Here is a 12384-nt window from a genome sequence, read left to right as displayed (position 1 = left end):
TGCACTTAAGTCTCTTCCGAGCGAAGAAGATGCCATTAGTCTGCTGCAAAGAACACAGAAAATGCTTGCAACGGCTAACATAAGGCTGCACAAGATAGCTTCGAATAGGCAGAATGTGCTGAATGCATTTCCTCGAGAGGACCACGCCCAGGGACTGAAGAACCTCGACTTCGGCACAGACGCGTCGCTTACGCAGAGAAGTCTCGGTCTGCTGTGGGACATAGGCGACGACAGCTTCGTCTTCAGGGCTCCTCGTCAGGACAGGCCATATACGCGGCGAGGAGTGCTGTCGACCGTCAACAGCCTTTACGATCCACTAGGATTTGTGGCTCCAATAACGGTTCAAGGCAAGTACCTTCTCCGTGACCTCGTGACGAAGGGTTATGACTGGGACACACCGCTTTCGGACGAGAAAAAGCAGAGATGGGACGAGTGGAAGAACTCTCTCCAGACACTACAGCACCTTCACGTGCGAAGAACGTATGCGCCAGTCTCGACGCTTGAAGCCGAAAGCAGGGACATTCATGTATTTTCAGACGCGTCCACAAGGGCCGTCGCAGCTGTGGCATACCTACGCGTGACTGACAAGCAAGGAAATAGACACGTCGGATTTGTGATGGGAAAGGCCAAGCTTGCTCCACAACCAGAACACACCATCCCCAGGCTTGAGTTGTGTGCAGCAGTGCTTGCTGTAGAGATGACCGATTCTATACTACGAGAATTGGACTTCCAGCCGAACTCGGTCACGTTCTACACGGATAGCAAAGTGGTCTTGGGTTACATATACAACGAAACAAGAAGGTTCTACGTGTATGTGGCCAACAGGGTGCAGCGGATACGTAGCAGCACGCAACCTGAACAATGGAAATACGTTCACACAGACGAAAATCCAGCAGACCACGCCACTAGAACGATTCCAGCAGCACAGCTTAAAAGCACGAACTGGTTGTCCGGACCTGATTTTCTCTCACGACGAGAAGAGGAAGCACGGTCGTCGAGCTTCATCCTCTTAAATCCTGATGAAGACAAAGAAATACGCCCTGAAGTCTGCACTCTGGCGACGGAGGTGAACAGACGACAGCGACTCGGAGCTGAACGCTTTCATAGACTCTCGAACTGGAAATCTCTCACTCGTGCTGTAGCAAGTCTGATCCAGGTTGCCCATCGCGCAAAGAACGCATCACAAGGAGAGGTAGCTCCCGTTGAGGCGCTCTCCAAAGCCAGGCTCGTCATCATTCGCGCAGTACAGCAGGACGCATTTAATGAAGAGATATGCTGTATCCAGAGAGGAGAGCAGGTTCACAAGACAAGCTCGCTTCGAAGGCTTGACCCATTCTTAGACGCCAACGGCTTGATCCGCGTCGGCGGCCGCTTGAACAGAAGCGACCTTCCAGACGGGTCGGCACCATGTGGCGAAGCTTCTCGTGCGCCACCACCATGAATGCGTGCAACACCAGGGCCGACACTTCACAGAAGGAGCCGTACGAGCTGCTGGGTATTGGATCGTCGGAGGTAAAAGGTGTATCTCATCCGTGCTGCAAGCATGCATTTCATGCAAGAAGCTGCGAGGGCGTTTTCACGACCAGAAGATGGCTGACCTTCCGGCAGATCGAATCAGCACAGATCCTCCTTTCACGAATGTTGGAATCGATGTTTTCGGTCCCTGGATGATTGTCTCTCGCCGAACGAGAGGTGGTGTTGCAAACAGCAAGCGCTGGGCAGTCATGTTCACCTGCTTAAGCATTCGCGCAGTGCACATTGAGCTGATCGAATCAATGGATACGTCGAGTTTCATTAATGCCTTCCGAAGGTTCCTAGCAGTGCGAGGGCCCGTCAAGCTAATACGCTCTGACTGCGGGACCAATTTTATCGGAGCTTGCAGAGAACTTGGAATCAGCGCTGAGGGCATTCATCGCTCACAAATAGGCAAGTTCCTCAGCGGAAACGGCTGCAAATGGATATTCAATCCACCGCACGCGTCCCATATGGGCGGTGCGTGGGAGCGGATGATAGGCATTGCACGTCGCATTCTTGACTCAATGCTCATGCAGTCACGTCATCAACGACTCACGCATGACATTCTTGCAACCTTTTTGGCAGAAGTTGCGGCCATCATTAATGCCAGGCCCATAACTCCTACTTCGTCTGACCCCGAAGATCCCACAATCCTAACTCCGGCGACACTCTTAACCCAAAAACACGGAAGCGCATCTGTAACAACTGGGCAGTTAGATACAAGCAACCTCTACAAACGGCATTGGCGTCTCGTGCAAAACCTGGCTGACGAGTTCTGGAAGCGCTGGCGCACAACGTATGTCACTACTTTGCAACAACGCCGAAAATGGCAAGCAACAAAACCCGACCTCAAAGAAGGCGACGTCGTTCTACTCAGGGATAAAGAAGCAACCCGCAACGACTGGCCCGTCGGAGTGATTACACGAAGCCTGCCCAGCGCAGATGGAAGGGTGCGCAAGGTCGAGCTGAAAACAGCCAAAGACGGGGTTGTGAAAACATTCTTCCGGCCAACAACAGAAGTTGTGCGTTTGCTGTGACCGTGATATAGTGGTGGCGTCTTAACAACGGAAGACACCAGACGGGGAGTGTTCTGTGCGCGTCGCGAATGTACGGCCAGACTTTTCTTTCAAGAGGGAAGCGGGCCTCCCTTACTTTTATGGCTTTCTCTTTCACTGGCCCCCCGCGGACTCCAAGCTGTGCGCGAGAGAAAGGACCCCACTCCCTCCGTTCGGTTCCTGAAAGAAACCCAGTGACGACGCTTCGGGGTGGTCGGCTGTTTCCCGTGCCCGGGGGCGTCGACGGGGATGGAAACCACAGTTGGAAAGGCGCGGGACGGGCAGACTCGCCCCACCAGCCCTAGAGACCGGACCACTTTTTTACGGGGCTAAAACTGAACGTTTTGTGTATTTTTAACTTGCTTTTTTGACCTTCTCAGTGTAATTAAAGTTTGTTTTAAATGTTCAACTGCGTTCGACCCGTTATCTAGCTGGACAGCGGACGCTTTGATCCCGTCAAGTGCGATCCGCGAGGCCAGCATAGTGACAGTGCCACAATTGCTAACAATAAACATGCGAACTGCCTTGACAAGGCTAGCTCAAACAACTTATGATACATTCTTTTAAAGATAAAACACAACAGACGCTTCATTCTGAGTAGCGTGTGGCGACGAAGGACGCCAGGAGTAAACCAAACCGAACTGGCGTGAAATGCGTAACTGTGCGTAACTCCGCGTGAAATCAACAAAAGATGACAGAAAAGATACATAACGTAAAGCCTTATCATGAAGTCCGTCAATGGTGATACTGCAGGGCAAAAGAAAGGCGCATTAAAGGAAACCTTAGAGATAATCGACCTCTACGTCAGACAGTAAAAGAGAAGGCTTGCTAACGCAATTGTCTCCCACTTCATGGATGAAAAAAGATTCTACAGTTTTGCACTCTGCTCTAATTTTTCCCTTCAGAAACTGCGTTCGCTGTAAATCAGGGGAGCAACCACATCGCTTACAATGCTCAGCCATAAAAAAACGTCCCGTCTTATTGCGCACGTTCAAATTATGCTCCCTGACTCTCTCGTTGAAGCCCCTGGAGAGAGCAATGGAGCACGTTTGCAACAGAAAAAGGACGAAGACCTGCAACACCCTTATCGCCTCCTATGTATGGCATTATTTTTTTTTTCATTGCACTGGGGCTGTGCTCTGACGAACACAGCGGTTCTCGAAACAGACCTCTACTCCTTGCTGCGGCCACCTCGGCGCGCCTACAATCAACGCTATCAAGCGTCGCGGCGATAAAGTGCAGGCTAGGGAGATGACGGCAGCTTCCCAGAAACGGCAGAACCGTTTATCGTCCCGCCGTGCACCAGAGCAGGCGTGCACTCGTGTGGGGTCTTTCGCAGGCCTCGGCTACGTTAGCTTTGCTGCGTGAAGAGATTACGTATCCTGGTCGTATTTCTGATGCTGGGCATATAGAGATAGACGTCCGACTAAGCCTAGTGCTTGTGTACAACCTCCAGGATATATAAAAGCCTGCACAGAGCAGCATGGGGCGGAAGTTGTACGATATTTGAGAATAACACTTGCCGAGTAGGTCTGTTGCGCTTGTAGATAGAGCGGGAAGAATACATGCACAGCCTTGTCCACGGAAATTCAGGTTATTTAACGGCGCACTACAGACGAGGCCAGCACACAAGAAGGGGGCCATGTCCAGAATCGCTGTTTATTCAAACTATTGCTTTAGGTGAGATACAATCAAGCGACCGTGACGAACATATTGGGCCAGAAAAGCAAACGACAAAATGTGCAAATTAAATAAACTGTTGTCAGCTATAAAGGATGCACGCGGAGCAGCACAGAAAATAGTGAGAGGTGCGCGCAAGTGCAAAACCATTTTCCACGTAGCGGTCTTAGCAAAGACGACTCGGCTTACATAAACCCGTATGTAGGCTCACTAATAATTAAGACTGACTATCGATATGGCTTTCCAAGGCCTGTGTCCTATTGAGTGCAACTTCGAAGGGTTTCCCGCCTGTCCGGTGCAGGCTCGCAACGCAGCGAACTTTGACGACAGGTCACGATAAGAAAGTGCTGCGGCAGGCAGCCTGGTTCTGTTGATCTTCCATTACACCAAGTGCTGGACGCATGCGACTGGCGCCCATCTGTTACACGTTGAGCATAGTGCCTCATAGCCGGAGCATATGACGTCTTTATCTCTGTTGAACGCGCCTGTAGCTACAATAAAACCACTACTAGCACCGTTGTATCTGCTCCGATGTTTCTGCGTGGAGTAGAGTGATTTCAGTTTAATGCGATTGCATTAAGCAGTGTAAAGTACAAGCATCATGGTTATCATGGTTCGCATTATGACCGGCTATGAGCGTTCGCTGTGACAACCTGCGAGAGCGACTGGGTGACTGAAATGTCTTGCCCATTCTTTGTAGAGTCATGAAAACGTTAATGAACTATTGTTGCTGCCAGGCGTAGTACTTAAAAGGGTGTTTCAGCTAAATTGTGCCCAGCCTTAAATTAACAATGTGACTGTTGTATAGGCAAATTCAACCAACGTAGTGTTATTGCTGTGGCCCTCAACAATTAAAGGTCCTTTATTTTTTATAAGCAGTATTAAATAGCACAATATAATTGTGTAAATGTTAAAGTATTGATATCAATAAAAAATGGTGGTGGAACCTATCTCACCATGACTGCCGACGGTAATACATGAGCATTGAACCAATATCGCGACACAACGTATTGCCACAATCGAAACGAGTTATGTATGAGACGTGTACTGCAGTGCAACGCCTCTTTAGCGCGACCCTTAGAACACTCGGCGCCATCTAGTGCCACCACCGGGATGTCAGTGCGTGGCCTCTGATATGCATTGCGCGCCGGTGCGTACGAACGCTGATAGTCACGTCATGAGGCAACCGTGCTCCTTGCTAGCTATTCTTTCACGACGCACTGGGCCATCTAGTGGCACTGTCGAAAAGGAAGGAATGAAAAAGTGGAGATGGAAAGGCTGGGAGGTTAACCAGTTTAGCTTAACTGGTTTGCTACCCTACACATGAGCGCGGGATGGGGGGATGAAAGATGGGGAGGAGAGAGAGAGAGAGCACATAACACAGCACACACATCGTCAGTTACAGTGCGTCACTCTTGCGCGGTACGAGGCATCACTGTCACAGCCACTTGTCCAAGCCCGTCTCTTTCAAAAACCGAAGTAGTTCCTTTGCCATCCTTGGGCTGTCGGTATCGTCAGGTCGCGCATGCGCTCCTGGAATGGCCCCTTCCGATCAGACTGATCAACGAAGCACGTGTCTGTTATCGGACAGTCACCCAAAGCTATATATACCTGTAAGCATCCCTGAATAAAACACACTTCTTGTTCTTGTTGCATCCATGCTGGTGGTCGTCACTGCGCACCGGAACATGGTGTCAGAAGTGGGGTAGAATTGCTCAAGCAGGAACGCATCGAAAGACGGGCGTCTCAGTGAACCGACAAGATGGATTTAGTGAAGCCGCCGCAACCGCTGGTGCTGTCCGGGAACACCGCAAGGAATTGGTGGCTGTTCAAGCAGAGATTCGAGCTGTTCTTGCAAGCAACAGAAACGGCGAAAGCACCGAGGTCCGAGCCAGCCAAGACTGCGCTCCTGCTCACCATTGCCGGAGAGGACGCCCTAGAGGTATTCAACAATTTTTCGTTTTCGGACGACGAAAGTAAAGAGGATTATGGAACAGTGACGGGAAAGTTTGAAGAATATTGTCGGCAACAGCAAAACGAGGTGCATGAACGGTATGTCTTCCGTACAAGGACTCAAGCGGAGGGGGACCCTTTTGAGCATTTCGCTCGAGACCTGAGGAAGCTAGCCCAAAGTTGCAATTTTGGGGACCTAAGTGATTCTATGGTCAGAGACCAGATTGTTTTCGGCACCGTTAACCCGGAATTGCGAAAGAAGTTGCTGAAGGTTAAGGACCTTACATTGCGCAAAGCCGAAGAAATCTGCAAGGCGGAAGAAGTATGCGCCGAGCAAAACAATGCATGGGTTCAAGCAGAAAAACAAGTGGCACCAATAGAAATGCGCAGTTCGAATGTTCAGCGTGTGCAGTGCAAATGTCTGGCACGCGAGGAACTTGCCTCAGGCTCCGAGCAAAGTTACGCTCAACCTGAAACGGAAGTAGCGCAGATCAAAACAAAGAGGCAATTCAAATGTTCCAAGTGCAACCGCATCCACGAACGTGGAAGGTGCCCAGAGTTTGGAAAAACATGTTTCTCGTGCCGTGGCGCTAACCACTTTTCGGCTTGTTGTAGGAAAGGTCCTCAAATAAGCGCTGTGAGGGACGAGCACGCCGATTTTGAAATCCTGGATGTTGGCGTGGGCAACAAAGCTGATTGGGTTATCGACGCCCAAGTCGCGTCCCAACTGGTGTCTCTGAAGGTAGACACGGGCTCGCAAGCCAACTTGCTGCCTTACACCATTTTTCAAAGGCTCAAGGTGAATCAATGTTTGAAGACAAACCACTCTGTTCTGCGCTCATACAGTGGCAACGTCATCAAGCATATCGGCGTGGCTACGCTACCAGTGACTGTGAACAACCGGAGCCAGTACTTTGATTTTTTTATCGTCAGGAAGAGCAACCAAGCCATCCTTGGGCTGTCGGCGAGCGAAACTTTGGGACTGGTGTCGCGTACTGTGGATTCTGTTCACATGAACAGTACTGACCAAATGACGAAGGAATTCCCAGGGTTGTTTCAGGGTATCGGCTGCCTGGCACGCCCGTACCACATGGTCCTGCGGGAGGAAGCAACGCCGGTGGTCCAGCCGGTGCGACGGGTGCCCCTGGCATTGCGCGAGCCTCTCCGAGAAGAGTTGGACCGCATGCAACGTGCAGGCATTATCGTCAAGTCAGCGAGCCGACGGATTGGGTAAGCCCTTTTGTCGCGGCAAGGAAAAAGGATGGCAAACTTCGCATATGCATTGATCCCAGGCGCATTAACGCAGGCATAAAGCGAGAGCACTATCGATTGCCCAAAAGAGAAGATATTGAGGCAGAGCTGGCCGGAGCAACTTTTTTTACGCGCCTCGACGCGTACTCGGGTTTTCATCAAATCCCTCTTGATGATGCCACTTCAAGGATATGCACAATAGGAACGCCGTTTGGTCGTTATCGCTTCTTGAGACTGCCCTTCGGAATCGCTTCCGCACCGGAAGTCTTCCAAAAAGCCACGAATGAAATATTTGACCAGGCCCCAGGTGTGCGTATATATATCGACGACATACTCGTATGGGGGAGCACGAGGGAAGAGCATGATAGCCGCCTCCGTACGGTTCTGAATTTAGCAAGGAAGGCCGGCCTAACGTTTAATGCAACAAAATGTAGATTCGGGCTGACTAAAATTGACTTCTTGGGTGATGTGATCAGCCAACACGGAATAAGTCCGAACCCAACAATGACGTCAGCATTAAGCGAAATGCCTCAGCCAAGCGACAAAGCAGGCGTCCAAAGAATGTTGGGGGTCGTAAACTACTTCGGTAAATACATACCTCACTTGGCAGAAAGAACAACGCTACTGCGAAGCCTAATTAAGAAGGACACTTTCTTTGAGTGGTCTCAAAACCATTGCAACGAGTGGCAAGCTATCTGCCGTACTCTAAGCAGTGCGCCACTGCTAGCCATATTTGATCCGACCCGAGAAACCAAAATCTCTTCTGACGCATCACAGAATGGGATCGGCTCCGCCATACTTCAGCGGTATGGTGACAGTTGGCGGCCAGTAGCCTACGCTTCCCGGACAATGTCCGAGGCGGAACAAAGATACGCCCAAATAGAAAAAGAAACAATGGCTATAACATTTGGGTGCGAAAAATTTTTTCACTTCGTGTATGGCCGCAAATTTATCGTTGAAGCCGACCACAGACCATTGCTAGCTATCGCGGCTAAAGCCATTGCAGACATGCCTCCAAGATTACAGCGTTTTTCTTGCGCTTATTAAGATACGATTATGCCCTTCACTTTGTCCCAGGGAAAGAACTGCTCCTGGCTGACATGCTATCCAGATCGTCGCCTGTCTCTCCCCGCAGCGTGGATAGCTTCACAGATGACGTCGACATACATGCAGTGGGCGTGGCTTCAGAATTGGTGAGCAAGAAAATGTTAGACAGACTAGCAGAAGCAACAGCCGCTGACCCAGACTTGCAAATTGTGTTGCGCTGCCTTAGGAACGGCGAAGAAATTAGTGGCGCGATGAAACCGGTTTCCCCTGAATTATCAGAAGTACAAGGCATGGTGATGAAGGGATCAAAGGTTGTTATTCCAAAGCTCATGAGAGCTGAGATGCTCACTCGTATTCACGAAGGACACTTAGGCATCAATAAGTGCAAAGCAATTGCCCGACGCTTGGTGTTCTGGCCAGGACTGAGCGGGGACATCGAAAATTTAGTGCGCCGTTTGTCAGAAATACGCATATAAGCAGCCCAGCGAACCGATATTACCTCGACAGATCCCAGAACATGCCTGGTACCGTGTTGGGGTTGATCTCTTCATGTACGGCGCAGCCTCCTACTTATGTGTGTTTGATGCATTCTCAATTTTTCCGGAAGTCGAGAAACTAGCTGACACAACAACAAGAACTGTCATAAGTAAACTTAGTGCAGTTTTTGCACGATACGGAATTCCCATGGAAGTCTGCACCGATAACGGTCCGCAGTTCTCATCCCATGAATTTGCCCTGTTCGCATCCAGATACGACTTCAAACACGTGACGTCAAGTCCACGGTTCCCGCAGTCCAATGGTCTCGCCGAGAAGGGTGTCCAAATCGTCAAAAGGATCATGAAGAAAACAAGTGAAACGAGGGAGGACTTCTGGCTGGGTCTACTCTCTTATCGTTCGGCCCCTCTTGAAGACGGCCGCTCCCCAGGAGAATTGCTTCAGGGCAGAAGGTTACGTACGCGGCTGCCAGACTTCTGGGCGTGCCCCAGGAAACAAGCACTTAGGCGCCAACCTCGGCAATTGGCAAGCAGGAAACCCCTACCCGAACTCCAGAAAGATGCAGTAGTAAGAGTACGGGGAGACACGTGGGACCGCAAGGCTCGAGTCATGGACCTGGTGGCGCCGAGGTCCTGTCGCGTCGCTACAGAGGACAACCAAATACTCCGACGCAACCGGCAACACCTTCTAGCCACACGTGAGCTTTTCCACGCGGACTTGGGAGAAGATGAATCCGAGAGCGAGGAGCTTTCCCAGGCGACGATGCCTAGGAGGGCGTCGCCATCAGAACCAACCGCAACTACGCCATTTCAAGCAACGACAGCTGCTTCACAGTCAACAATGCTGCCCACGCAAGCGGTGCCAAGGCGATCCACCCGACAAAGACAGCAACCCAATCGTCTGCATTACGGCCGGGATTTTAAACAAGTCTCGTATCTTACTCTCAACTTGTAACATTATCCCGGGGGAAGATGTATCGTCAGGTCGCGCATGCGCTCCTGGAATGGCCCCTTCCGATCAGACTGATCAACGAAGCATGCACGTGTCTGTTATCGGACAGTCAACCAAAGCTATATATACCTGTAAGCATCCCTGAATAAAACACACTTCTTGTTCTTGTTGCATCCATGCTGGTGGTCGTCACTGCGCACCGGAACAGCTGGCACTGTCGAGAAGCCAACAGGTGGCCTCCGAGATGGGAAGCGTGGCACGCTGGCGCCTTGGAAGGCTAAGAATTGTTCTTTTGCTAGCCGCACACTCAGGGGTACATACTCAGTGATCCAAGTTCTCTCCATGTTCAGTGAAGAGCCACACATGCCCAGTGTGTTCATGGCGCAGCTCGCTAAAACGTTTTCGTGAAAGGGGTTCATTGCAAAGTGGCACCTACCCAGTGCACTGGTGGCATAGCCTGCTAATGTAACGGGCCTTGAGAAACCTTTCTGACCTGGGCTCGATTCTACTCAGCGTCGAAGAAATGCAGAGGCATTTTTTCTCCATTGTAGAACGGCACAGTCCCAGTGGCACATAACTAGTTACTCAAGCTGGAGTTAAGGACGTTCACTGAAGAGCGGCACGCACACACTGGCACATACCTAGTGACCCAAGCTGGCCTCCAAGAGGGTCATTGAAGACCATCACACACCGAGTGGCCGATACACAGTGCTCCAAGTCGGCGTCAAAGAGTTTCTTCGAACAGCGGCACCTACCGAGTCCCGCATCTCCCGCCGACTCATGTCGGCGTGAAAGATCGAGCTCCGTTGAAGAGAGGCACGTATTCACACATTGGTGCATACTCAGTTACCGAAGTTGATCCGCTGGTTGGTTTCGCACCATGTTACCTTAGCACAGCGGCCCAATGCACTAACCATTCGACCATGCACTACCCAGGGACCCAGGTAGGCGGGAAGATTGTTAGATACAACTATAAGATGCAGAGATACACACAGATGCATAGATACATGCATATATAGCCCTGGGAAAGTTCGTGAAGTACGCATTAAAAATCTTAATCCGAAAGCTGTAGAGCGTTTTGGAAGATGTACCGAGATAACTTATCTCTATGAAGTTCGCTATAGTGGTTTCATGTTTCCGAAGCTCTTAAGAAGGGCGCGAAACCTGGAAAAAGTTGCATGGGACTAATGCAGCAGCATAAGTGTCAACTCAAAATTGGCCCTTCATTGTTCGCAGTGCTTTTGACCGCATGATCCAAACATAATGGGGACTTATCAGATTTACTTTCATATAGCTACGGCCAAATCGTTGAACCGAAAATGTTTCGTTGCGGTTTTCATTTCGGTTCATCGAAAATGGTTCAATTCTGGTTCAACTCAAACAGATGAAGAGTAAGATAAGAGGCTGAGGAGTAATGATGAGCAAAGGAAGTATGAAGCGAATATATATACACGTTCTTGTTCGAAGGACCCGTTTATTGCTTTCAATTTAGGTCTGTGTTAGCTAAATATTCTAAGAGTCTTGATGGCTCCTTCCTTTGATATGTCCGGTCAATGGCACAGAAACACTTTCTTAAAGAACGGCCTGTCTTGGTGCGATACAAATAATGTCACATTAATACACCTAGTCTGCCCCATGAAGCAATGTGACGAAAACTGTACTATTGGCGTTGCTACATTTAAAATCATGGGAAGACGCTGTGTATTTACAAATCAGGTAGCGTAACTGAGCTATAAGTGCAGGCAAAGGATAAAAAGCTCCTGAAAAGGTGGCCAACCTGAACCAAAAACCGTTAATTTTTCCTTGTCATATCGGTCATAACAAAAAAAATGTAACATTCTGGTTTAGTTTCAGTTCGAGCAAAAAGAACTTTCCGGTTTTATGTTTTCAGTTCAGTTCCGGTTCGATACCCTAGGTACAGCTGCATTGCCAGGCCATCAGATGAAGCAGGAATGGATCTCCTGGTCATGGCGATGTAGCAGAAAACACTGAAGCCGACAAACTGGCTAGAAAAGCACATCGTACCGCTCCTGTCACAATCCCTTAAAATTACGAAGGCTCATGCTAACATTAGAACAGAACAAGTATGCAAGTTCCCCGACTGAGCGTCTGCGTCAGCAGGCGTTTGGTGTGTTGCGACACCACGTACCCGAACACACGAGGGTTGAACCTTCCCACGTGTAGCCGTGCGTGGCTCAGCCGGGTCCGGGGAAAAGGGGATGCTGGGGGTTGAGCCGATGCCGAATGTCCAGACCTTTAAGGCCCCTCGAAGGAGGCAACACACCTCTTTGGCCTCCGCTTCATGTAGACGGTACCCATGGGCTGACCCACCCATGGGAAATCGGCTGGTTGCCTTTTCCTGTCCCCCTCTCCGAACTTTTGCTTTCCTGTACACTTTCTCAGCTGCCCTGTCTTCTCTTCCCTTCTGTTACTTCTA

General features: G+C 50.0%; 2 protein-coding genes across 8 annotated transcripts in view; both read left to right on the top strand.

Annotated features, from left to right (window-relative positions):
• The window catches only part of LOC135911965 (isobutyryl-CoA dehydrogenase, mitochondrial-like), a 573736-nt gene that overhangs the window by 288503 nt on the left and 272849 nt on the right, over nucleotides 1-12384 (top strand). The window lies entirely within an intron of this gene.
• LOC135904093 (uncharacterized) lies at nucleotides 5918-10120 on the top strand. 2 transcript variants are annotated; one of them, XR_011509039.1, is made up of 3 exons: nucleotides 5918-7433; nucleotides 8532-8647; nucleotides 9251-10120. XR_011509039.1 is itself a non-coding variant. In XM_065434692.2 (2 exons), the coding sequence occupies exons 1-2, from the start codon at nucleotides 6013-6015 to the stop codon at nucleotides 8551-8553; spliced, it is 1443 nt and encodes a 480-aa protein (XP_065290764.2). In that variant the 5' UTR covers nucleotides 5918-6012; the 3' UTR covers nucleotides 8554-10120. The 2 variants fall into 2 exon arrangements, 1 of the variants encoding a protein (XP_065290764.2); XM_065434692.2 differs by having other exon boundaries at nucleotides 8532-10120.

The sequence above is a fragment of the Dermacentor albipictus genome, chromosome 10, assembly GCF_038994185.2.
Source record: "Dermacentor albipictus isolate Rhodes 1998 colony chromosome 10, USDA_Dalb.pri_finalv2, whole genome shotgun sequence".
Lineage (NCBI taxonomy): Eukaryota > Metazoa > Arthropoda > Arachnida > Ixodida > Ixodidae > Dermacentor > Dermacentor albipictus.
Note: the sequence above shows the minus strand (reverse complement) of the source record. Positions and strands in the feature narration are given on the sequence as shown.

What these genes read in the sequence shown, in the direction of transcription:
- LOC135904093 (XM_065434692.2), top strand. Translation starts at nt 6,013, where the DNA reads ATGGATTTAGTGAAGCCGCCGCAACCGCTGGTGCTGTCCGGGAACACC. An exon ending in TCAGCGAGCCGACGGATTGG is followed by an intron (nt 7,434 to 8,531) that starts GTAAGCCCTTTT and finishes ACTTTGTCCCAG; the next exon opens with GGAAAGAACTGCTCCTGGCT.